The sequence below is a fragment of the Engraulis encrasicolus genome, chromosome 24 (genome assembly GCF_034702125.1).
Source record: "Engraulis encrasicolus isolate BLACKSEA-1 chromosome 24, IST_EnEncr_1.0, whole genome shotgun sequence".
NCBI classification, from domain to species: Eukaryota; Metazoa; Chordata; class Actinopteri; order Clupeiformes; family Engraulidae; genus Engraulis; species Engraulis encrasicolus.
The window spans coordinates 23,311,732-23,339,419 of NC_085880.1; the positions used below are offsets into that span (position 1 = coordinate 23,311,732).

The window sequence follows — 27,688 nt, forward strand, 5'->3', positions numbered from 1 at the left end:
GACATCTGGAATCGACAGGTCCGGATGACTGAGTTGATGTAGTTGGAGCATGACAGCTCATCATCAATCATGACGTCAAGGTTTTTGGCGACTTTGTTTGGGGTCACGATTGTGGAGCCTATCTTGAGGTTGATGTTGTGACTGAGTGACTCTTTAGCTGGGATCACCAGGAGCTCTGTCTTGGCCACGTTCAGCTGTTGGTGGTGGTCCTTCATCCATGTTGACAAGTCGGCGAGGCAGGCAGAGATGCGTGCCGATACCGTGGTGTCCTCTGGACGGAACAACAGGTACATCTGGGTGTCATCAGCATAGCAGTGGTAGGAGAATCCATGTGTTTGAATGACACGTCCCAGGGAGGAGGTGTATATTGCAAACAGAAGGGGTCCCAGCACTGATCCTTGGGGTACGCCTGTGGAGAGGGTGTGAGTCGTAGACAGTTTCCCTTGCCATGACACACTGAAGGTGCGTCCAGATAGGTAGGAGTTGAACCATGACTGGACACCGCCAGTGATTCCCATGGCCGTGAGTGTCCTCAGCAGGATCTTGTTGTTGACTGTGCCAAAGACTGCAGACAGGTCTAGCAGGATGAGGACCGAGGATAGTCCTTCCGTTCTTGCATTCCTTAGAGCTTCAGTCGCTGAGAGTAACGCAGTTTCAGTTGAGTGTCCACTTCTGAAACCAGATTGTTTTGGGTCCAGTAATCCGTTCTATTTTAGGAAGTTGGTGACCTGCTTTGCAACTACCCTTTCTAGTGTCTTGGGTAGGAAGGGAAGCAGTGAGACTGGTCTGTAGTTTTCTACATGAGCAGGGTTCAGTGTAGGCTTCTTCAGTAGTGGTGTCACCCTTGCTTGTTTGAAAGCGGAGGGGACAGTGCCAGAGGAGAGTGAGGAGTTCATGATGGATGTGATTGCTGGGACCACTGTTTGGGCAATGTCTTGAAGAAGGTTCGTGGGTACTACTGGGTCCAGTAGGCAGGTAGTGGGATGGCTCCTTGTGATGAGTTTGGAAATGTCTTCTTCAGAGAGTAGAGTGAATTCATGGAGTGTTGCAGGAGTCAGCATGTTTGCCAGGGGGGTATCTTCTGGGGTGGAGGGCGGCTCACAGAATTGCTTGCTAATATTTGCCGTCTTTTCCGTGAAAAAGGTGGCAAAGTTGTCTGGGTTCAGGTCTGTGGCAGCCAGAGAGGGGGAGGGTTGAGCAGTGACTTGAATGTAGAAAACAACTAACATGGGTCTATAGTGTTGCTGATCTTGTCATTGTAGTAGGTCGTCTTGGCAGCTGTTACAGAGGCGGAGAAGGAGGCTAGTAGAGATCTAAGTTTTTCGAGGTCAGATGGGTTGCAGGTTTTGCGCCATTTCCTTTCCGACGCTCTGAGGGTGGTACGTAGAGCTCGGATGGTCTCTGTCAGCCATGGTCGCGGTTGTGAAGGTCTTGCAGGTTTAGTGACTAGTGGGCACAGGTTGTCGAGGCAGGAGGTCAATGTGGAGCTGAGCGAATCCGTAGCAGTGTCTACATCGAGAGAGGAGAGCACGCTTGCTGAGGGCAAGGCATCTGCCACCACTGATGCAAAGCTAGTGCATGACAGGTTGCGTAGATTTCACCTATATGTGACCAGTAGGGTGCTGGTTACCACTCTTGTGAGTTGGGGGGCAGCTGGCTAGTTGAATGTCAAATGAGTTCATCAGGGCTTTGAAGTCTGTGGCGTATGGCTTGTCTAGGTGTATGTGGAAGTCGCCGAGGACAAGTAGGGGGCCGCCTAGGTCCGTGATGGAGGAGATCAGTGTATCCAGTTCTTCAATGAAGTCGCCCAGTGTTCCTGGGGGACGGTAGACCACAAGTACAGACACCTTGATAGGAGCTGTGACTTTAATGGCATGGTATTCAAAGCAGCTGTAGTTGTTGGCAGGCAGCAGGGGGGCATAGCTCCAATGCTTGTTGATAAGGATCCCTGTTCCCCCTCCCCTTTTCTTTACTCGACTGGTGTGGGAAAATAAGTGGTTAGCTGACAGTGCTGCTGGAGTGGCTGTGTTTTCAGGCTTCAACCAGGTTTCTGTTAGTGCCAACAGCAACTCTTTATTAATAATAATAATAAAAAAAACTAACCCCTCTTTGCAACTGCACTTGTTGTTCTGTATATTTCCTGTGCACTTTGTATTTGCTTGTGATGTTGGCTTGATTATGTCCTCTTTTGAAAGTCGCTTTGGTTATAAAGCGTCTGCCAAATGCAATGTAATGTAATGTAATGTAATGTAATGTAATGTAGTGTTGTTAGTGGTTAATAAGAAAACAAGGGTGACATTTAACACACACACCCCACCTCCAACTCACCTCAGTCAGAAGACACAGTTAAAGGGACAGTTTGGTCAATTTCAACATGCAGTTGTAATGCTCACACTACCCTGGACTTGTCAGTGTCTGAGATTTTTTTTTCTTCTTCTTCAACCGTTTCCGAGATCCTGGTCATTGTAATGGGGGCAGCTCTTTGTTTACATTTCAAAAAAACATTTTTATTTATTCCCAAAAACATCCAAAAGGTTATAAAACATCAGCAACAACTAGCAAACAGCAGTAGGCTACCTTTTTGGAAAATATTTGGAGTTGGCCTATGTTTCATTTTTTAAAAATGTAAACAAACGCTGCCCCCATTAGAATTGCTCATATCTCGGAAAGGGCTGAGCCGAAAAATGTGGCATCACCAGGTACTGACAAGTCAAGGGTAGCGTGAGCAATACAACTGCATGTTGAAATTGACCAAACTGTCCCTTTAAGTAGGCTACACATACGAGGAATATTACATACAAGGAATATTTCCAGTTTTAAACAGAATGGTGGCAGTTTTCGGTTTGCGCACAAGTTGTGTATGAACTCATTCTGAATGTGGCTGACTCACATTGATGTGGGCATTGCTGGAAAAGAGCTCAAACAAATACTCCTGAATTAAAAAATGGTTCTGATGATGAAACACCGCATTGCACAATCTACTCCGACACAGCCACCAACCACATCATCATAACACTTACCAATGACATCACTCTTATGGGATGATGACAGCAGAGCTAATGTCCACTTGATAGAAAAGTACAGATCAACAACCAGTGATGGACAACCTTGATTCAGAAGCTGCAATCTAGTTGAGAAATTCCACATGACCTGGTTTTACCTGTCCAAGTCCCCTTAATTCGACAGGTAAAAACAGGCAATTTGGAATATGTAGCACTGGATTGTATTGTCTGAACCCAGGTTTCCTATCACTGTCAACATCCCCCTTTCATACCTAGATTCACTTGCCAACCCTACAGTGGGTGCAAGCCAAACTTCCTCCTCTCATAGAACCTATCTCCTGCTACGACCTTGTGACACAAGGCTTGATGTCATTGATGTCCAAAGCTTTATTCAACATTTAGAAAAACACAATTTAAACGACATTCTATAATTTGCAATCAGGGTATTGAATGGGGGGGAGCCCCCCTGAAGTCACACCGCGCAGGACAGGTTGACAGCGGGGAAACCTCCACAGTGGCAGGGTGACACTAAGGCAACACGTGGCAAAAGGAAAGGGGATGGGAGTCGGTATTGACTTTCATCCATAATCTCACCAGGGCGGCATGCCATTTGGCATCTTCGGCTTTCCATTTTCAACTATTATAGGAAAAATGGAAGGCACACAACTGAGGTCTGGCTACACATGGGGACAACTGGAAAAGATGGACCAGGATCGCGATGACTGGAGAGCATGTGTGTGTGGCATATGCCCAAAGCTGAGCAGTAAATGTAAATTAGGAAGGAATAAGCATTTAGGCTGTGCATATGCTTGCTGTGTGCCTTACATTTCGCAAGCAACCGCGCGCGACAGAGTGCACTTTCTTCAGGACAACCGGAGCACTTTGCAAGCAGAGGTGGAAGAAGTACTGAAGTTGTGTACTTAAGTAAAAGTAGCAGTACCCTGTGAAAAAATGACTCAAGTGAAAGTAAAAGTTGTACACCAGAAATGTACTTAAGTAAAGGTCATAAGCACTAACTTTTAAATGTACTTTTTGAGTAGGCCTACAAGTATGTCTGCTTACTTGATCCAATTGGAAAAAGTTTCTGCAACGATTTTCGGTTCTATTCGAACATGACTATGGAGTCCTGTTAATGTTTTTTACAGTATCTTTTCTGTCTGGGTGACAGTTTGAAAGAGGGGCTTGGTCCCACCTCCCTGCCCGCAGCTGAGGCTACTCAAATATCCACGAAACACAACAGGAAAACCTAGGATAAATGTAACTAGTAACAAAGTCTTCTTCTAGAAATATAAGGAATAGAAAGTACAAGTAATTGTCAAAAAATGTAATTGAGTAAAAGTCTGCATTTTTATTTTTACCCAAGTAAGTACAAATTCCAGAAAAAACTACTTAAGTCCAGTAACGAAGTAAAAATACTTAGTTATGTTCCACCTTTGTTTGCAAGATAGGCCTATTGACGGTATCATAAGGGGCAGTTAGCCCATGGGGCTCTGATTAATGCTTTCCCCACCATTGTTCAGACTCTCCGTACAGTGACCTCAACATGGAAGTTCGGGAGACTACCCCTCTATTGTTAGGGTTAATATGAATGGAAGTCAATGGGAGGGACCCACAAAGAAGGTGGGGTGTGCACGCACACAGACACAGACACACGCTCCAACCGTATCTCACTCATTTCGTGAAGTATTCACGAAAAAAATATATTAATTTTCGTGGTGCATTCACGTTTTTGCCCGCCTTTCGTAAAGTCTTCACGAAAATAATAGATTAATTTTCACGCTGCCTATTCACTTGAATTGCCCGACTGTTGCCTAGCGACCCACTAGTTTGATGCCCTTTCGGTAGCCTACCGTCACATGGTAATCAAACATTTCAAACAAGCAATTTAGGGTCAAGGTTAGGGTTAAGGTTAGGGTTAGGGTTAGGTTTAGGGTTAGGTAGGGTTAAGGTTAGGGTTAGGGTTAGGTTTAGGTTTAGGTTTAGGGGACATAAGGCGTAAGTACCGAAAGGGCGTCAAATTAGTGAGTCCCGAGTGTATCAGCAGTGTTCTGTCAGCACCCCCTCCCCGCCCCTAACCATAGCAGCAGTGGGGCAATTCAAGTGAATAGGCAGCGTGAAAATTAATCTATTATTTTCGTGAAGACTTTACGAAAGGCGGGCAATAACGTGAACGCACCACGAAAATTAATATATTATATTCGTGAAGACTTTACGAAAGGCGTGAGATAGGGCTACACACACACTCTCAGAAATAAAGAAAGAAACACTCTAAAACACACAAACACAGGTGTGTTTTTTATGGGTTGTGTGTGTGTGTGTGTGTGTGTGTGTGTGTGTGTGTGTGTGTGTGTGTGTGTGTGTGTGTGTGTGTGTGTGTGTGTGTGTGTGTGTGTGTGTGTGCGTGCGTGCGCGCGTGCGCGTGTGCGCTTGCGTGTGTGAGTGTGATTTTTGGTGTAGTAGGCCTATCAAACTTTGGTAGTCTGGTGTGGCTCTGGGCTTGATTATGATAAACTGGACAAAGGTCGTGGCCTGCTAAGAGGAACTTTGGTTTAATTGTTTTTATACATGGAATGGAGAAAGTGTGTACGCAAATCGTAGTTTAAATAGGAAAATGCCCTCATAATAAGTTGATGCCCTCATAAATGAATTCAACACCAAACATGACGCGCTTGTTGCCCCTCGTAGGCCTACAAAGGGTGGAGAAACATACGTCGGGCACGTCAATTTGAGCGTGATGGCGTCAGAGAACTGGCGCTCTTCGCTGTGGCCGCAGAGAGAATTGCATTCAGATTGATCTTGTATGAGCGCGTGTGGAAAGTCCCTACCCTTTGGAAATCCCCGCGTTCAATTCCGCGTTGAAAAGCTTCGCTTTTATTAAGTTTAACACTGTGAGCTAGCATTTTAAACAGTGAGGACACTGTACAGAGACCTGTGAGTGAACGTTAATGGCGCTATGGACGACTACGGTTACACTCAGTGAAGTGCCAGTGGTCTAGTCGGAGCATCTTATGGGCTTTGTTGATATCGACATATTGAACAGGTAAGAGTTGCATCCTGTCGCTTTGCCTTTTGTCAGGTCCGGCATCGCAGCAATATTTGAGACCTAACGGGGTAGGCCTTTAGGTTTAAAAGTGTCTCATACAAATGTCTAGTAGCCTATTCAAAACCACACTCGGTCTGGTAGCAGGATTGCCTTCTCTCTCTCGGCGTCGCCACCGTTTTTGACAGCCATTGTTTACGAATACGTCACCTACCACCAATTAAACAGCATTAACGAAGCATGAAATATTCCTAGCGTTATTACTGTCTAGCAGACAAAGGCAACGACGAATGTCACGACTTACTGATTTGCACTGTTACAATTTGTCTATCAAACCAATTACGTAATCGTAGCGTCAGTAAGGGCTTCTGTTGTAATATTTTTTCGAGCCCGAAGTACCTTAGCTGCGGCGGTCTCCATTGTGCGGTGCCCAGTTCTGTGCTGTAGCCGTCTACGTTGTGTAGCCAGCTAAAGGCACACAAAGCCACGAAGACAGTGCGTGTTTGACGAGGGTCTTTACCCTCTGTGGAGGAAGGGAGTCAATGCTATACAAAAATAACGTGCCCATAACCTTAGCTTGTGACCATCAACACATTTAATCGAAACACCTCTGATGGGGTGACTGGTGCCCTTGTCTTTTGCAGTGCCATGCCATCTTTACAGTGAGAGTGCCTTTTCACCTAGCAACTTCCTGTGGTCTTTTGCCCATGCCAGGCTCGTGCTGTTTAGTGAGACATGCTTGTCATTTGACCGCCTTCCTTATGTCTAGCAGCAAAAAATGCTCGTGTATCAGGTGCTCTCTTTGTATTGTTAAGATGACATTTCTCCAGTGATCTGCCCCCTCACAAACTTGATGGTAGCGTTTGACACAAAGGCAATAAATAATGTAAAATGTCTTTCCTGTCACTTAAATCTGAGCCTTTTTTAGTGCAGGCTACCACATCGCTCTTTGTCTGTGTAGGCCTACTACAGGCATGAATCAGTGTTTTGGTCAACTTAGTTTTTATTCTTGCTCATGCTGTTTTCTCAACCAAGTCATGCCATGGTGATCTGGCCCTTTCTTGTTCTCTCAACCTTTAGTAGGCCCTGCCAAGTTGGTGCCCATTGTTTTTGTCAACTTCATTTTTAACATTGCTCACACCGCCTTCTCCGCCAGATCATGGTATGATAATTCTTACTCACTAACACTTTGTTCTTTCTTTTTTCTCTCTCTCTCTTTCTCCATCTTTAGTACCAAATTGGTGCCCGTTGTTTTGGAGTACGCCATGTCGCAGGGTCAAAACTTCCTGCCCAAGTTCCTGTTTGTGAGCAACCTGTTCAAGGCCATGAAGATCCGGGAGAGGGTGCCCAACGACGTGGTGAAGCCGGCCTCCAGTGGCGGCCTGGTGCACCACCTGCGCGGCATGCACCGGCACACGCTGGAGATGATCCGCATGAGCCACTTCCCACAGACCTTTCGGGAAGTCATCCAGTCAGCCATCTTGGACCGAGCCATGCAGAGCTCGCTGGAGCAGGAGAAGCGGCTCAACTGGTGCCGCGAGGTCAAGAAGCTAGTGCCTCTCCGGACCAACGGTAAGACCAATCAGAAACATTTCTTTTAATGTTGTATGGGGGTTATTTGTGTCTTTTTGGGAGAGGATGGTGAAGAAGTGACCAGAAAGAAGTGTGAGAGAGATGGGTCAGGTTCAAGAAGCGGCGTAACTGGTGCCGCATGATCAAGAAGCTGGTGCTGGTGCTGGTACAAAATATATAGATTGTATGATGTATAGACTGTTACAAGCACAAAGTGATTGTGACTAGCACATAACATTGCATTACATAGTGAGTGGGGAGTTTGCTCCAGAGCTAGTGTTGCGTAAATATCCCATGTCACAATACGGAGTCAGACACCTGCGGCCTATACAGACGTGCGGCCTATAGATGCACATTTTTTTTTCTTAATTGGAGCGGGTGCATCTAATATTCCATGGGGGCCTATAGGCTAGAAATTGCACTATATGCTTCATGGGTCGTTTAAGCCTTTATTGGACGAGACCATGACGAAGTGACAAGAAACAAGTGGGAGAGAGAGCAATGATGTTAGGATCGAGATGTTGGTAAGACCCAATGCCATTGTTGAAATCCAAGACATGTTGGCCTTTTGTTGCCTATATTGTATAGGCCGGTGAAGATGGTGACAGGTGGTTAGTGGGGAGTGGAGGGTGGTTAGGGTTGGCATGACCCAGGCTGCATTCGAACCTTGGTCCTCGTGGGGATGCAAGCCCATAATGGTACGTTGTGTTAACAAATTGCGTCACAGCACCCCCTGATCAGAAACATTTAACACATGGGACACACACATACACACACACACACACACACACACACACACACACACACACAGCGTGTAGACACGTGTGTATGATCATTTCTTTTTGTTATGCGAGTTATCACTGCTGAGCGATTCCAGCCCCTTAGAACCAGAAAGTTCATAAAAAATGTTACATCTTCCGTACAATGATTTTCTAAATTAGCCTATGCTATTGGAGAACCACATAAATCATACCAGTAAATTAGCTATTTAGTCACAGGCAAACCACTGTTGCCATGTTTTTATTATTATTTATTTACTTCTGAAGCAGTAACTGACAACACTCGCCAAGATAGGTGATAGTTTGTGTATTCATCATAACCTGTTGCATCTATACGTACAGAGTTTAGTTAGTGGTGCGATTACAACCTCCCTGAAATCTGAAGCCCAGGAAAAATCTTGTGCCAAAAGCGATCCTTTAGATGTGCAACAATATGACTTGCATACACTAGTCTGTCATACACTGTCACTCCTGACTTTCTCTTTGTCAAGCAGGAGTCAAAGTCATTGTATGACTACTATAAGAAAAAGGAAATTTGTCTCACTGGAGTGTCCCTTGTGAATGTATACGAGTCATTTACTGTAAGTGCTCGCAATGGAGACTTGCTTGAAGTGTACAGTAAGAGTTGTGAATGTGTAACTAAATTACCGGGGTTTTCGCTCTTCATTCGTCCCCTTTTGCCTGTGGACAAAGTAGGGACAACAAGTGACGAGAATTGAACAGGAAGTAAAGTTATGGAAACAAATGACAAAACACTTCTTGTTTTTTTCCCCTTGTCATACTATGATGGTCTTTGAACGTCAAAAAGTACCACAAGCACTAAAAGCATAACATAATATTTATAGCCCAGAACTTTAGAACGTTCGAAAGAAAAGCACATCTCCCCATCTGGATACCAATAACACCATTCATAAATAGTTAGGTACGGCTTTCAGGTGAAATGTTAGGATTAGCCTAAAGATAATAGCAGAGAGAGTAGAGAGAGAGAGGTTCCATTGGCCCATTGTTTCCTGGTTCTATTATAGCCCCCTTAGGCAGACCTAGGCAGACCTAAGGACTGTTCTATTCAATGTAGGAGCATTATGACACGCCCCTTTAGGCAGACCGGAACCTGGTCATGTTAGGTGCCCATAGAAACCTATTATGTTGGCATATCTCTATATACTTAAAGAATCTCTGATAATAGCCGCCCCCCAAATACTCATCCTCAACCGCATCCTCAAGCATTTGCAGTTGCTGTTACTTTACACGAATTCACTTTTGAAGTGGTTCACTTCTCAGATGTCTTACAGAAAGCCAAATATCCATAACACTTTGTGAACCCATACAGTACATGGACAGACCAAAGAGTAAGCTTAGTAGTATTTTGGTAAAGGAGGAAACCCTGATAGCAATTCCCCTGTTAGGCAGAGGGAGTAGGAATATTTCTTCTTTGGAAACGAAAAAGAGGATTACACATTCTGAAAAGTCCAGATTGAATAGTGACACACGTGTTATGTCTGTAAGTGACTCCTCAACATGGAATTTACAGAATGGGCAATCATTTCAGGAGGAGGGAGTGTAGAAATGTGTGTGTGTGTCCGAGTGTGTGTGGCCGCGTGTGTGTGTCCGCGCGCGCGCGTGTGTGTGTGTGTGTGTGTGTCTGTGTGTGTGTGTGTGTGTGTGTGTGTGTGTGTGTGTGTGTGTGTGTGTGTGTGTGTGTGTGTGTGTGTGTGTGTGTGTGTGTGTGTGTGTGTGTGTGTGTGTGTGTGTGTGTGTGTGTCCGCGTGTGTGTGTGTGTGTCCGCGTGTGTGTGTGTGGCTAGCTATTTTTGGTAGTTACCCCATTAGAGACAGATGTTTTGTTTATCCTTGAACGTTGAGCGTTACATTAATAAGAATACTTCTATAAGTTTAAAGTCTTTAAGATCCGCCATCCTATCAGTGTCCACTCCCAGAATTGTGCTCCTTGCTTGTCTCTTGGATCCAAATGAAAGTAGTGTGTATTGGAAGGGTTGGGGCAGACAACAAGGGATGGGGAAAACGTTTGTTGCTTGGTTGTCATTGTGCTCTTTGCTGGCTCTCAATTGTAAAGCCATTTTCGTTTGTTTGTTTGTTTGTTGTGTATTTCTGGAGCCGTGTGATTGAAAGCCGGCCCGTAGCTGATGAGGATAAGGATGTGGTTGAGCAAGTCCATGGCGGGGTATTTCCGAGATGGGATCATATGTCCAATTCCAGACTTTCTCTTTTAAAAAAAAAAAACCTCAACCAAACAAGCAAGACTGCTTCACCTGACAGGAAGCATGAAAAATGGGGGTCTTTTGCAGTGGACATGGTTATGTCTGGATGAGCAAAGGCCGTTTAAATGAACCAGAGGGCCCCATGTTGTAACTTGTATGTGACAAAATATTGAATAGATATGTATAGGCTATAAAAACATGGTCATAATTAAAAATCAGTGTCACAAAGAAGAGTTGTGAAGTTGTACAGTTGACTGACTGTATTTCAGAACGAGTTGTTTGGGCCCGCTAGTGTTAGAATAGAGTTCTTCAGTAACGCGGAAGCATGTAGTAGATTGTAGTCTTTAATGTTAGCATTTAAGGACTTCCTGGTTCGTATCGGCTTCCGGCCTCCATTGAGAATGAATAGGGGTAAATTTCAAATAAGCTCCGAGTGCAAGCACGCGCTTAGCGAACCCCCGCAAACTGTCGAGGGTGTTAAAAATAGGCTGTAGGTATGACATGGTTGATCATTTTGTGTCAAACTTCGACATAAATACGATGTTGCGTCCATATGCTAAACCCGGAAGCTTTTGGCGACTACAGAAGCGGCGCCTGTATCTAACGGCATGTACGTGCGGAGGGTTGTACCCATGGCAACCAAAGGAAAGTATGTAGTTCGGAAGTTTTAATGATCAGAAAGGGGTTAGCAATGGGGCACCTAAGTCACGCCCTCTACTTCCTGGTTCATGGGGCAGGGGGAGTCAAAAAATAATGACTGGGCTTGAAAATGTAGTGTTTTTTTGACACCAATCCAAACCTTGGACCTCCACCTTTGCACCACAAATCCAAAAATCACCCATTTTAAAGCCCAGTATTCATTTTTTGACTCCCTCTGCCCCATGAACCAGGAAGTAGAGGGCGTGACTTAGGTGCCCCATATTGAATTATAATCGTCATGATTTAACATGTGAATACACCAACATGATGATACGATCCGTTCCACTAATGAGAAAGGGATGCGGGGACACGCTAATGTTCGTTGTTGCCGTGCAACTTATATTTTTGCCAAACCTGAATCTCTATGGCGTTTTGCAATGTAAAAAATCGCCATCGAACCGGTAGTCCAAACGCCGCATACAAGTTGACGTCAACGCTGAAGAGCTCTATAGCGTACAGTAGATCAGCTGCTCACATGGTTCATGGACTGTCTGGAGCAAGGAGTGTTAACTGGAGCTATGCGTAAATGACCATACAGTATAAAAGCATTCAAAAAAGTAAATATTGTACAATGCACTATCCTTTCAACTCACTTCAGTGTCAACAAGTAGCTTTCGGCTGACATGACAAACATTGTTTAAGTGCACCAAAAGTGCAGGGGATTTTTTTTCTTCTTCAAAATTGTTATTACAAAAGTCTACTAAGCAGAAGGGTTTACTTTTCATTGCCCGACTTGTAGTTTGAGTGTTAGTAGCCCATGACTCCCTTTGCCTTGTCTTGCATTAGTTTCTAAATTCAGACTTCCCATCACTCGTTCTAAACAGATACCAAGAGGACACAATCTTATCACTTGCTGTGGTTGTCATCCAAACAAGGACATTGAATTGGCTGACTCTAGTTGTTATATAAAACCAGGAAAAAGAAAAGCGGAACCGAGATTCCACACCGCCACCTCTCTATATTTTTTTTTGTCAAGAGTGCAAAACTGCATAGCGTTGTGTGTACATGTTCTCCATCTCCACTATTGCCAACTTCCTATTGGCTGTAACCAGGCAATGAGCTAAGGCAAGCCCCGCCCTCTGGGAAAGTCCATGCGTCCTCGTTCTTGAGGCCGATACCGTGTGCTTTGAGAGAGAGAGGGAGTGCGACACCAAACTATCGTGTCTGACTCAGAGTGAACCACACACACACACTGTGGGAAATTCCTGTATGTTGTATTTAGTATAGTGTGTGTGTGTGTGTGTGTGTGTACTGGGGGTGGGGGTTGGTGGGGGAAGTGGGTGGTGGCTGTAAGTAATTGTGTGTTAGGTTAGGTGGGGTATTTTGGTGTATGTCTAACATGCGTATCACATGTGTTGCACAATGACAGAAAAAAACACACTGTTGTCTGCAGAGTGGAAACCACAGAATGGGAGCTTTTGCACTTACAGCTCAGACGTGTCCTCTGTCATGGATTACAGTTCTGTCAGTTGAAAACATCCTAGTGGTGTTTCAAATTGAATTTAGGCTGCTGTGCATCTGGAATTCAAGGGTGTGTTTCAGGTAATTTTAGGGCCCATGCATGTCAACGCAAACAAAAGACCATGCACTTACGTATGTAGGTCTAAAAAAAGTTTCCACACGTTTCCTGTTATTTTCTTTGCAGCCTTTTCACACTTTGTAGTCCTGCAAGGCAATGAGGTTGCCATCCGTCTAGCTCTTCCGGACAGAAGGAGCTCTCTTTTCTTTGAGTGTGATTTGATGTGATAGTCTTGTGTTTTTGTTGTCACCGTTGTAAGACCTCGTGAGCAGGTGCCTCAAAGTAGGTCTCTCACAAATGTGCACACAACACCAACTTGCGTGTGGCTGTGAAACTAGTGGGGAAAGTGTGTGCACACACTCCATTGAGTTGTAGCTATAGTACACACTCACTCCCAGGTAACTGGACTGACTGAATGTTTGTTGACACATTGAGAGGTGTCTGTATGAGGGCAAGCCTGCGTCGGAGACGGATCCCACAACCAACAAGGGTAATTCCATGTCAATTCACATGATTCCCTAGAATCTCCCCACATGACCCTCTCCGATTTACCCGATATCTCACATACAGGTACCTTTTGATGTCAATTGAAAGAATACCAAGTATTAGCACCCTACGTCCAACGGTTGCAGAGATGCAGCCCTCCAAAGTTGGGGTGCCATGCCCACTTTTCAAGCCTGTGAATTGCATACAAAATTTACAAGCAGATTTGAACACCTCTGGTTTTAGTTTGAAGGAAGATAGAGGCCTAAAAATCACCATGGCCCCTCAATATGACCCCGTCTACCAGATGATGTGCTTACAAATGGCATGTCTTGATTATTTTTGGCTATATTAAGCCTTAAAAACTGAATTTGTGAAACGCGTGTTGAAGAGTCTTGCCATTTTGGGGTTCCAGATCTTGGAAACTATGTATGTTTTGGGAGTTGTAATTGATTTTCCATCATATTTGCTAACTGTACAGTGTATTCCAAAAAATGTAGGGCGCTCAGACTTTAAAAGATAAAATAGGAGGGACTCAAAAACGGCTTTGGGACAAAATTACCTCACGGTACCCTCTACTTCAGGCCTCAAATTAACCATGTGGGCACTTGATGACTGGAAAGCCCTTTTAACCCCATGTACAGTAGCACTGTATCAAACATTCAAGCTTTGAAAAACTTTGTTTTTCAAAGTTCTTCATATTAATCTTGGCCTTCAAAGTATATGTTTTTCTCTATATCTTATCACAGTGTCTGTTTTGTCTCCTGCCATCTGCTGGTCAAAAAAAGTAACAACAGCGTAATTTAAGAAAACAAAAGGGGATGGTAAATCTTGCCCATAATTGACCAATAAAGCACTGTAATTATTATACAGTATGTTGCTATATACTAATTATGATTTTAACAAGCATGATGAATATGTATAGTTTAAATAATTTCCTAAGTGTGACTGCTTAATGCTAAATCATGATTCCAGTCCCAAGGTGGCCTCACCTTGCACTACGTTTCTACCAGACATGGGGGTGGGGGTGTCCTGGTGGAAATGTAATCATGATTGAGCATTCTGAATAATGCTCGTTAAAATCATAATTAATATATAGCAATAAACTGTAGAATTAAAGTGCTTTATTGGTAGCCTAGCGAGCTTAACCCCTTAAGGGCGTCAAGATTTCTAGGCTACTTTATTGGTAAATTATGGGCAAGATTTTCCAGCCCGTTTTGTTTTCTTACATTACACTGTTGTTGCATTTTTTGACCAGCAGATGGCAGCAGACAAAACAGACACTGTGATAAGACAGACAAAAACGTATACTTTGAAGGCCAAGATTAATATGAAGAACTTTGAAAAACAAAGTTTTTCCAAGCTTGAATGTTTGATACAGTGCTACTGTACATGGTGTTAAAAGGGCGTTCCAGTCATCAAGTGCCCACATGGTTAATTTGAGGCCTAAAGTAGAGGGTACCGTAAGGTAATTTTGTCCCAACGCTGTTTTTGAGTCCCTCCTACTTTATCTTTCAACGTCTGAGCGCCCTATATTTTTTGGAATACACTGTACAGTTTCCAAATATGATGGAAAATCAATTATAACTCCCAAAGCATACATAGTTTCCAAGATCTGAAACCCCAAAATGGCAAGACTCTTCAACACGCGTTTCACAAATTCAGTTTTTAAGGCTTAATATAGCCAAAAATAATCAAGGCATGCCATTTGTAAGCACATCATCTGGTAGACAGGATCATATTGAGGGGCCATGGTGATTTGTAGGCCTGTATCTTCCTTCAAACTAAAACCAGAGGTGTCAAAATCTGCTTGTAAATTTTCTATGCAATTCACAGGCTTGAAAAGTGGGCATGGCACCCCAACTTTGGAGGGCTGCATCTCTGCAACCGTTGGACGTAGGGTGCTAATACTTGGTATTCTTTCAATTGACATCAAAAGGTACCTGCATGTGAGATATCGGGTAAATCAGAGAGGGTCATGTGGGGAAGGCGTGTGAATTGACATGGAATGACCCACAAGCATAATCGTCATGGAAGCTGACAGGAGGGGACAAAGGCCTCAGAGACATGGAGGGTCCAGAGTTGGGTCACCATTGCATTGTACTGTATTGAAGGGGGCAGTTTCATATTGCTTTGTCCTGGGCCCAGCCAAAGCTGTGGTTGTACCACTTGTTCAAGTTCACTCAAACATCAGCAGAGTATCATTAACTACTCTCCTGTAATTTATGGCCTACTACAGTGTATGCTTCTCTGGAAACTTTGGGGAAGTCCAGGTGAAGTTAACGGGGCATTTTTGCAAAGATTACTGACTTGTGTGTTATCGCTTATTATCTCTCAGGTACTTTTATCTTCTCAAGTGATGGCGGATGTCCATGTCCAGTCTTGTAAACGGTGTAGGGAATGGATCGCACTCAGGTTTTTGTTGTCCTTTTTTTTTGCTTCATTCAGCTATTGCAGGGGTCAGACTGGCGTTTCGGCTACAAAAGCCCCAAGAACATCATAAAAAAAGACAAAAAGAAGGAACTTTAGTTTGATTTATTCCCTACACCAAAAAGGGAAAACGCTGTGTTTGGGAGAAAAAAAAGCATATTCAGTTTTGGAAACTTCATCACGCTTTGAGTGTATGTACTGCTGATCCCAGAAAACATTAGGGAAATTTGAGAGCAACCTCTTTAACACACACACACACACACACACACACACACACACACACACACACACACACACACACACACACACACACACACACACACACACACACACACACACAGTGTTTCAGGCTCAAGCTTGCAGCATTAGGTCTGGACATGATGGTGAGAAATAAAGAATAAAGACGGGTTTTGAGCTTTGATTTCAAGGCTTAAATGGATGGGACATCAAAGATTTCAACGTCAAGGGCCTTCCGTTATTTTTTTGTTGTCCATTTAACTGAAGGAACTTTCCCAGTTTTAATTTCATCTAGTGAGGTTACACAAAATTGCGGGTTTGAAGTGGGATGTAGTTGAACATTAGCTTCATAGAAGAAATGCAATGAAACCTTTCAGTACCAGAGGGGAGCTTGTAAAAGCACGACAAAAGCATTGGACCTACAATAGATCCTTGGGGGTGCACTGTGGGTCTGGAATGTACCGGTACTTTATTTGCCTATGGATACTGAGAATGATTTTTGATGGAGTCAAACCGTTGTATCCTCAACCTTAACAGGTCTGTCTCAGTTTTGTGATGGGCTTTGAAAGCAGACAGAAATGTAGTCGCGTTGGACGCAACTGAAGTTTTTTTTTCTTTGAATTACTGTATTGGAAATTTAGAAATGGGCTAGAGATGTTCTGATTTTGTTGTGAAATGTGTGTAGTCATTTTGCACTTATGTGTTTATTTTTATGTTTGTGTTATGTGTTGTTGTCCTTTTATTTACTATTGCTATTATGTAAGGGGTAAAGGCCGACGAGGTGACCGGTTACACAAAGTTAATGGCGAGGCGGCGGCTCAGAACTCTGGCGATGTGCCATAGACGATGTGCAGTTTCCTTAGATACCGTCGGCATTCCAAATAAAGATTCTATGTGCCTATAACTTAGTCGCACGCTTGACGCCTGACTGGTTCTACGGGATTAATGGCCACCCCATCAGCCAATCAGAAAAGAGAATTCCGTTGCGTATGCAGATCATTTTTTATTATGTTTAGTGGACTTCCTTTATGCTCATTTACTTGCATTTTCTTTGGCTTTTTAGTTCATTGTATGTACGTATGTGTATGTATCTTTTTTCCCTCCTCATTATCCCACCATAGCCTAATCAAATTGCTAAAGCACTGTGACTGTCTTGTCAGTGAAAAGCACTGTTAAACATAAAATGTACTGACTTACTTCCTGGTTTTGTTTTCCAGGAGATGGCAACTGCCTGCTTCATGCTGCGTCGCAGTACATGTTGGGCGTTCAGGACACAGACCTGGTCCTGCGGAAGACCCTCTATGCCGTCCTGAAGGAAACAGACACCACAGACTTCCGGGCCCGCTACCAGACAGAACTCCTCCACTCACAGGAGTTCACCCAGACTGGCCTGCGCTATACCACCATGGTAACACATTACTTCATCCATTTCATTGTTATTGTAAACACGTGTGAGGTGCACACGGCGGTACAATACATTAAATCATCAAAAAAAGAAGTTTTTATCATTATTGTAATTTTTTTTACTGGCTGTGTAAGTTGACACACAGAGCAACAAGCCCTGTTTACCTTTAGAAACTTTGCAAAGATGGATCACCGTTAGTGCTGTCAGCCAGCTATAACTATATAACCGACTATGTCGTACAGAACGTTACACCAATAAATATAGGATTGTTTTGGCTGTTATGTGGCTGCAGTGTCTTTTTTTCGGTACTGCACTGTCAGGGGTTTTCCATGGTTTCATTGCGATAGCCTCATTGATAAGAGTGTGAGGTTTTTTGTTTTTTTTTAGCAGAGCCACATCCGTCAAACTTACCAGGGTTGCAGTTTTTATTGTCCTGCTGACGTCCTTGTGCGGTGTGTGTGTGCGCGTGCGCGTGTGTGTGTGTGTGTGTGTGTGTGTGTGTGTGTGTCCATCTGTGTGTGTGTGTGTGTGTGTGTGTGCGTGCGCGTGTGTGTGTGTGTGATCCAGAACTGGGAGGAGGAGTGGAAGAAGATAGTGGACATGGCCTCGCCGGTCTCCAGCAGCAACGGGCTGCAGTTCGACTCCCTGGAGGACATCCACATATTTGTGCTGTCCAACATCTTGCGCAGACCCATTGTGGTCATAGCAGGTTGGTTGCTCACCTCCCATCTGGTGTAGTAGGTACAGTAATAAAGTTACAGTAATAAAGGATATGTGGCTACAAGGCCTGTCAAGTTCCTTGATTGTTTTCATTACACCGACTTCACACGTCTCAAACAGTTACTCCAGTCTTTTACAATGGGCCTATGTCGAGGGCAATGACTTTTAACACCCGCTCCGTGAAAGTTCTGGCAGCCTAAGCTAGTTAGACAGACCAAGGAAAGGCACTACAGTACTCATTTGGCTGATGACTAGAAAATTAGGCTGATTTGTCATTTGTATTGATTATTTAGGGAAATAGGTGAAAATAATTTGGAATGCAGTGCAATAATATTAAGTGTAATGTGTCTCTGGTTAACAGACAGCGTGGTGAGAAGTATGAAGTCCGGCTCCTCCTTCGCCCCTCTCAATGTGGGCGGAGTCTACCTGCCGCTCCACTGGCCCGCCAGCGAGTGCTACAAATACCCCATAGTGCTCGGCTACGACTCGCAGCACTTCGCCCCGCTCATCACCATCAAGGACAGCGGCCCAGGTGAGCACCACCGCACCACACACCTGGACTGACCCATCCATGCTGTGAATTAACTCTCCAGTTAGTTATTAGAGGTATATTAAAAATTACACAGGATTGGTCATTTCTTGACCCTCCCCCATCTCTCTCCCACTCACTTCCTGTCACTATCTTATATTGCCCTATCAAATAAAGGCGTAAAAGCCCCTACAAAATATTTAAAAACGATATATATGGGGGGTTTTTTGTTGCTTTTCTGCGGCAATACATGTGACATGGTGATTATGCATTCGTATTTATGCAAAAATTAAGTAATTCAATCAGATTATCAAGGAAAACCTATCAGCAGCTATTGTGTTTTCAATACTAAATACTAATAACAAAAACAATAACAACAACAACAACAATAATAGTAATGACAAGTTTTACAGTGCTTTTCAAGGCACTCGAAGATACTGGTGTTGATGTTTTTGACTCCGATCTCCTCCGTGTCCTGTGTCTGTTCTTCACGTGTTCTTGGTGGTGTAGAGATCCGTGCGGTGCCCCTGATCAACCCGGGCCGCGGGGGCTTTGAGGAGCTGCGCGTGCACTTCCTGACGGAGAAGGAGGCCCAGCAGAAGGAGCGTCTCCTGAAGGACTACCTGCTCCTCATGGACATTCCCGTCATCAGCCTCGCCTACGACACCACGCGCATCATCAACGCCGCCAGGTACACACACTGACACACACACACACACACAATGTTCAAAGTTTTACTTTTTTTAACATTTACCATTTGTGCTTAAATTGGGAGTCCAGGCACGTTGGAACTCTTGTACAGACCGTCAATAGAGTCAATAAATAAAACAATATGACTTGCAAACTTGCAAAAAGGCCCAAACCACATTTTACATTGGATTTACATTACACTTAAATGGCGCTTTTATCCAAAGGGACATAGTCATGATGGGATATAAGTTGAAATTCCTGCAACAGTGAGGAGTTATGTGCCTTGATCAAGTGGCATACATTCAATGTATTTGTAAGGGTGGAATTCGAAACTGCAACCGTCTGCTCAAAACATCACTGCTGTAAACATTGGATCATGTTAGTCCCCTTCAGAAAGCTTTGATGTTGGATGACTCTGAAAATGGAAAACGTCTGGGGCATCTCATTTCAGCTTATCCAAACTACAGCATACCTGTTGTATAAAATATGTAGGCTACTTATCCATAATGTACAAAAACTATACAACAAATGAAAATGCTATCAGGCTCCTGTTTTCATTTATTGGGGACTATACTATAATATTAATCAATTCAGCTTGCTGACCCTTGATGCATTAGACAGATTAATAATGTACTATGTAATAACTATACATCAAGCTAGACTATTCAGATTCCTGCTTTCATTCTTGGGATGAGGGAACTGACTGAAACGTTAATCAACTCCACCTGCTTGACCCGTGTGCTGATTGACATGTGCAGGTTGGACGAGGGGAACCTTCCCGAGGACATGGATCTGATGGAGGACTATCTGCAGCTGGTCAACCACGAGTACAAGCGCTGGCAGGAGGACAAGGAGGCCATGTGGGCGCCCCAGGGCCAGCATCGGGCCCCTCCACCGGCCTTCTCCGTCTCCCAGCTCTCGCTCATCGAGATCCGCTGCGCCACGCCGCGCTGCACCTTCTACGTCTCAGTGGACACGCAGCCGCACTGCCACGAGTGCTTTGAGAAGCGGCAGGCCGGACGCCAGCTGGAGCCCGGCGTGGTGTCGTCGTCGTCTGCGGCGGTGGTGGCAGCAGGGCACGGGGTGGTGGTGGCGGGTGGCACGGCGGCGGCAGCGGGGTTGGCGACGCTGGTGGGATCGCAGACCACCACCGGCTCCGATTCGGAAGCGGCGCACCACGGTTGCGGGCGAGGAGCGCCCGGTGGCAGCGGCGGCGGCGGTACTGTGGACCGGGCCATCATGCCCAGCCCGCGCTCGGCACCCCCCACCGCCCCCAGCCTCAGCCTCTACAGCGAGACACACGCCATGAAGTGCAAGACGCCCGGCTGCCTGTTCACGCTGAGCGTGGAGCACGACGGACTATGCGAGCGCTGCTTCGCCGCCAGGCAGAACCCCCCACCACCACCACCTCCGGTCCTTCCCGGTGCCAACAACACCGCCGGCGCGCCCCTCAACGGGCCCACGACGCATCACCACCACCACCACGGCTGGAACCAGTGGGCGGCTGGTGGCGGTGGCGGCGGCGGGCGGGAGTGGGAACGCGACCGGGAGCGGGAGACGGAGCGCTGCGGCATGTGCCAACAGGAAGCCTTCAGGATATTCAACGGACTGTGCCCGCCCTGCATGCAACGGACAGCGGCCGAGCGGGGCGACGCCCAGCCACCTGCCCCTGCCCCCCCGCCCGCTCCCCGGCTAGAACCCGGCACCTCCTCCTCTTCCGTGTGGACTCAGCTACGGGACGCGGAGCGATCGGCGGCGTCGGGGCTCACGCCCTGGCATGTGCCTAGTGCCAACAGTGCGGCGCGCCTGTGCAAGCGCAGCGGGTGCCAGTTCTTCGGCACGCAGGAGAAACTGGGCTTCTGCACCATCTGCTATGTGGACTATCAGACCAACCATCGTAAGTGGAAGACGCTCCCTACCAAACCTGTGTGTCTGTGTCTGTGTGTGTGTGTCTGTGTGTGTGCGCGCGTGCTTGTGTACGGTTCAGGGTACATGTTGTGCATTTTAAGGGGATGTTTTTACGCCCGCACACACACACACACACAAACACACACACATACTAACTCTAAGCCTTGCCCTTTTTCTGGTCTTTTTGCTTGCCGACGAAAGAAATGCTTAGACATTATGAACCCAGACATAATAACCATGTTCTCTATCTGGTTCCTAATATCCACACACAGCTTCCAATGTGATTTCAATGAAGGATTTCCATTCATTCAACTGGCCCCTAACTCTATATCTCTCTCTCATGATTCGTTACTCTCACCCTCATTTACGCACATAGGCGCAGCACCTCCACACATGGTGAAAAATTGTGCATCTGAGTGCCATCCTACTTGATGGCTGTAAATGAATTCATGTCTCCAGTTGCTGAGAGTTGGCTCTTATTCTTACTTACAGAGGCTTAGGTCGTTGTTCTACGTGTACTGTAACAATCTGATTTCACTCAAACTGCTGGAAAAGAATAACTAAGGAAAGGTAGTAAACCAGAGGAACCTAGATGAACGAAAATGTGTTTTGCCTGGTGAGGTTTAACACCGCACCATTGTAGATAAGCCAAAAAGACACAAGCTCTGTCCTTCAGTCACAATGCTGTATTTGTGTAGGTTTTTTTTTGTTCTTTCGAATCAGGGAAGCGCTTAGCATGAAGAAGACACAGCTGTTACATGCAGTTAAACAGCTTGATCCGGTTTAGATGCCAACCACTGATTCCACAAATTCGCCAATGGTGTGGTGCCAGAATATACCTTTCATGTGGTAGTGTGCCTTGCCTGGTTAAGGAAATGTTGCTAGCTTCATACATTTGCATAGTGAAATTTACATGCATACATGGCTAGAATTACACACATTACAGCGGTCACGGAGGAAGCGTTTTTTCTTGAAGCAAGGTACAATTTTCTTACATGTAAGGTAGCCAGTTTCATCTCAAAGTTTTTTTTTTCTCTCACAAAGTCCAGCTATTTTGAGAGGAATCACTTTAGGGCTGCGAAAAAGCGCAACACTGCAACATTCATGGTCAATCCGGACTATTTATTTTGAAAGCTGACGTCTCGGTCACTCAGACCAGCCAGGTGGATCTTCCCTGGGCATAGGGATTTTGTTGTGTGTTTGGTGCCCCCAGAAAATGACCCATGCACAATGTGTGCAGACAGACGCAAGCAGAGGGACAGTCATCATAATACCTGGCCCAACCACCTCTGGAGGCAAGGCTATAGACTACCAGGTGAATGAATTCACTGTGGGAAACCCAAAGCCTAAGGCCAGTGCTTTCTAGAAGTATGGTGTGCCTACATTGCCAACGTGTAGCCTGGAATTCCCATGTTGTTAGGGATTACTGTAGTTAGGGATCCCAACTTTTGAACAGTGAGGGATACAGATTCACCATGCTAGCACCATTGTGAAACCAGCTGTCCATTAAGCTTTAAATAGTATTTGAAATAGTTAAGATCAGGGTTCCCAACTCTTTCCAACTAGGGGCCCACTTGACATTTTCACAAACGTTCGGGGGCCCACCTCTGACCCAAAAAGCAATACAATTCAACAGCACCACACACACACATATTATTTTTGATTGTTAGAAAAAGATTTCACGGCCCACCAGGAATACCTTCAGGGCCTACCAGTGGCCCTCTGCCCACAGTTGGAGAATTATTAACCTCCCCTATGTGAAAATGAATAGATGGTTGCCAGACTATATGTCTCTTTTGATATAGTCTGGCAGTAGCCAGGCTAACAACCCTGGCCCCAAGCTCCAATAATACCCTTTCGGGGGTATTCCCCGGCCTCAGTCACCCCCGACTTTTCTCTCTGCAAGGGATGACTGATTCAGTTAGATGTTTAGACTGTGTGAATTTCCCTCACCATTTAAAATCATGAAATGTCACCAAAACTGAAATTAAGCAATGCTTAATTAAGCTGTGTTTATATCAGTATGGAAACCTATCTTGAAATACGTAACATTTATAAATTATTTCCAGTGAACACGCTCAACAACTTAAAGGCCACATTACCCAGAGGCTGAGGGCTTGTGTTGAGTTTTAGTCATAGACGGAACATGACGCAGGCATTTCAGACTTCTGTATCCGGATACTTCTTTAATTACAAGTCGGGGACGTCCAAGGTACTTGTAATACCCTCACACACATTCATCCTGAGACTAGCACCATATTGTCTCATCGCCACCAACAAGATACTCTCGGTTCCACCTGACCCATTTTTCAGAGCTAGCCTACGGGGGGGGTATTTCAGTGGTGGCGTGTGTCAAGTCATATTCTCCAAATGCATATGCAGACTGTCTGTTGGTGTCTTCAGTTATCTAAAGTTTGTCTGTGGTGTTCCTGCTTTTTGGATATCAGAATGTATGTATAGGAGTGCTGACCCTATTGCCCCTAAATCCTGTGTCAAGTCATATGTGACTAACCAGGAGAAAGCAGACCACAAGTAGGCCAAGGGGCATATTGAGTTAATCATACCATAGATTAGGATCTTCTTTATGATGCCTTACACATGGGCATATGGTGATATCTGATGAATTTGTTGCATTTTGAAAGTTTTCACATCTTCAAGTAGAAAACAGAGAAATCGGATCTGAAAGTTTATCTTGACCATAGAAAAGGCACAATGTTTGCGTTTAGATAAACCAATGCTGTTTATGGATTTATTGAGTAGGTTTTTTCAAGACCTAAACTTGCAAAATCTACAAAAAAATGAAAGTGTTGAATGAAATTAAATTTAAAAAAAATACCCGATGGTGATTTTCACCCTCAGAGACAACTCTGCTTAGTCACACACAGAAAGTGCCACTGCCGACTGATGATGTGCATTCTCTCTTGGTATAAACGGCACATATCTTAAATTGTTGAAGGGACTTTACGTTGGTTTTTCAAAGGTGTTAATTTATGGCCCTCACCAGTCAGACAATGCTTAAATGAGTCAATATTTGGTGAACGGTGACTCTTCTGACTGTCAAAACTTATCACGTGTAACCTCTGACTGACAACCCCGAGAAAAAATCAAACTTGCCATAAGAAAATCCGACTTCACGTACCACAGTAGACACATTCAGATTTGTATCGACGCTTGTTTGGGATGAATATTTTCTATGACTGTGTAGATTTTCAGACAGGCTTGTCAGAGGGCATATTGCAAGCTTGCACAAACTGCCGAGGACTACTTTAATATCTTAAATTCCTCAGTGTTGTTGCTGCCTTTTAGAAATAATCAGACAGTATGTTGAATAGTTAACTTAATTGATCCGAGGGGGAAATTAACCTGTGATATACATAATACACAGAAACAACATTGCAAGACATACCAATATATGGTACACATACATGTACAGCCATCAATGCATACAGTCAAAGTCAAGGGAAAAGGACAGAAGGAAAGAAAATGTTGAATGTGTGCTTGTGAATGTGTTTGTCAACGAGTGAGATGTGACCCTGCTGTCCCTAAAATCAACACCATGCTTGTCCTCCCTCCTTTGTGCAGAAGCACCACCAGCTACTGTGCAGCCGAGACACACGTCCGAGGCGGGCTTCCAGAACTGTCCGCGGTGCCGAGGGCCAGGCTGCGGGGCGTTGGGCAAGGCCATGCTGGAGGGCTACTGCAACAAGTGCTACGTCAAGGAGCAGAGCGCCCGGCTCAACCAGGCCACCTGCCGCGGAGCCCACTCGCCACCGCTAGTCATGGTGAGAGGACGTTCTCCGCTCTCTTTTGTCTTTTATTGATTAATGTCAATGGTTATTAATGAAACCATCAGGAGGAACGGCAATGTAAATATAATGTAGTTGGCATACTTGCTAACTTTGCCACCAGTTGAGGAGTTCACTTGTCACCGCAAGTCATGGTGAGAGAACCTCTGAGAATGATTAACAAGACTCTTCCATATGTACTTTCATAACTCTCCTGGATGTCTACAACTCTGCTAGTGTAGCCCATGATCAATACTAAATCTACGTCATGGCCAATGTTCAAACAAGAGCATGTCCTGTGGCATGCTACCTGGTTAGACACTTATCGTATTATTAACAACCTTTACTTGTGTATATGTGTGTGGCTGAAGGTGGCTCATTCTTTTATTGCCTTCTGTACAAGGTTTTTGCAACTGTACAGATAGATAGATAGGAGATAGTGGTGCGCTGATCTAGTATGCAGGTGGAGAACAAAAAAGGATCTTACAAATATAAAAAAGGGAATGTCAACGCAAAATGGGTGTGAGTGTGCAGACATTCCATTTTATTGTGTGAGTGTACGGAACCTTGTCTTAATTTTATTATATTTTCAATCAATAAGATCAATCAAAATGTGTTCATGTGGCACAAGATCACAACTATACAGTTGAGTTCAAGTGCTTTCAAATACACATCCGCGTCTACACATTCACACATTTGAACTTTTCCCCCACCTTGTGTCTACCTTCTGAACAGAGGGCACCCAAAGCTCGTCCACCACCCACCACCGGGTCCCAGGCCCAGTGTCGGCGCAGCGGCTGCAAGAACCTGTCTCCCGGCTGCACAGACCTGTGCCCAGACTGCGTGGGGCAGCCCAGGCAGCGCATGGAGGGCCGGCGGGCCCAGGCACCCAAGGAGAAGAGCAAACAACGCTGCCGCACGCTGGGTTGTGACCACTACGCCAACCAGGAGAAACAGGGCTACTGCAATGAGTGCGACCACTTCAAACAGATCTACCGTGGCTGAGGAAGTGTCCCAACGAAAACCCAAACACTCGCCAAGGGCCATTGACAGCTTTGACTGGGCCTGGGACAAAATCATCTCAAAGAGCTCCTCTCTCAATGCATACAATGTAATGGGGACCCTATTCTGGGCACCCAGTCTCCCCTGGCCTGGGACAACTGACCTGTTTGGCCCCTCCTGTCGGCGGACCTGCACGTGCCACTCATAAGACAGCAAGAATGAACCAATTTTCTCCTTGAAAAACATGCACAGTCATGGACATAGAAAAATGTGGCTTATTGTAGTCCGAGGCAAGCCAGGCAAAATGTTTGAGTCACAAGCAGCTCTCTTTCTTTTGGTTTCTGGAAATTGTTCAGAAGCCGGCCTTTGTCTTTGTCATACCGCCACCACACCACATCTCCGTTTCACCGAAATCAGCTGAAGGCCGAATGACAAAAAGAAAAAAATCTAGAAATCCCGAAATGAAATCGGCCTGATAAGGGCAAGTTTTGGCTTAAATTTTGCGTGCCAAACGTGCAAATTGGCTGTCTCTCTCCCTTAAAATATGTGGACGATGTAATCGTCTTTAAACAAAGTGTATCGGGCAACAGGGTGACCCCACAGTCCAGAACACCTGGCTCCTTCCAAAAACACACATACACACACACACACGCACGTTTATGGAGACGTGTGTTTAGTGCCAAACTGCCTGCCTGGGAAGAGGTATCCGCTTTTGACAACTGAATGTCCATCAAAATATTTATCCGAGCAAGAGGGCGAATCGCAGACATGCAAGGACCTAAATGAAGTGATCTTATTTTTTATGCTCAAGAGTAGCATAAACTGACCAAAGTTACAAATGTAAAGTTTTGAGGAAAACAAATAACTTGACATACGCAAAACAAAAACACAAAACGGTGCATGTTGCCAAAACACTGATTTGAACAAATATGTATAAGACCCCTGCCGCATATCCCAACAACTAACAAACCAGTCCAAACACAAAGCAAGAAACTCTTAAACACACACACACACATATACACACACACACACAAAAACGCCACTGGCCTGAATGAAACATTCGGTTTATACTTGTCTGGCGTTGGCATGGGATAATGCCTTTGTTATTTCCACTGAGCCTCTAATGTGCGCTGTGCAGTGGACTAGACAACTGGACTGACTGTATCGTCTATCCACCATGCTCCGTGCCATCATGGAGGAGGACATGTTGCCTTTCTTGACACTGAGTTTGTATTTTTTGCCTCTCACCCCTGCTAACAACACACACACACACACACACACACACACACACACACACACTCCACACACAACATACAATCCTTACACACTACAGTATATTTCCATACTGACTCTTGGCTCCACAAGCAGACATAACACACCTACAGTATACAGACACACACTTGTCTTTTCAATTAGAGCAGGAACATTTTTTGCGACATGCAGTACGCACCACAGACCGCACCCCGTACCCAGAATCCTTTGCGATTCTTAATCGGTGGTGCATGGTGCCACTTAATGAACACGTCGTAGCTCCTGAAAAACAAGTTTCAAAAAGTGCAATAAAACTTCTGTAATTTCCTGCCTTCAATTTTTTTGTAAAATGGTGGACAAATGATTTAATGTCGTTTTGTTTGTTTGTTTGTTTGTTTTTTTCTGTCGGCGCTCTTCTC

At 44.9% G+C, this 27,688-nt stretch overlaps 1 protein-coding gene across 1 annotated transcript; it reads left to right on the forward strand.

Annotated features, from left to right (window-relative positions):
- Positions 1 to 5,803: 5,803 nt before the first annotated feature.
- On the forward strand, positions 5,804 to 27,606 carry tnfaip3 (tumor necrosis factor, alpha-induced protein 3). The gene is made up of 9 exons (XM_063191633.1): positions 5,804 to 6,042; positions 7,274 to 7,614; positions 17,197 to 17,387; positions 17,952 to 18,093; positions 18,466 to 18,636; positions 19,144 to 19,324; positions 20,082 to 21,220; positions 24,814 to 25,013; positions 25,752 to 27,606. Exons 1-9 carry the CDS (start codon positions 6,011 to 6,013, stop codon positions 26,019 to 26,021), a joined length of 2,667 nt encoding a protein of 888 aa, XP_063047703.1. The 5' UTR covers positions 5,804 to 6,010; the 3' UTR covers positions 26,022 to 27,606.
- Positions 27,607 to 27,688: the final 82 nt, after the last annotated feature.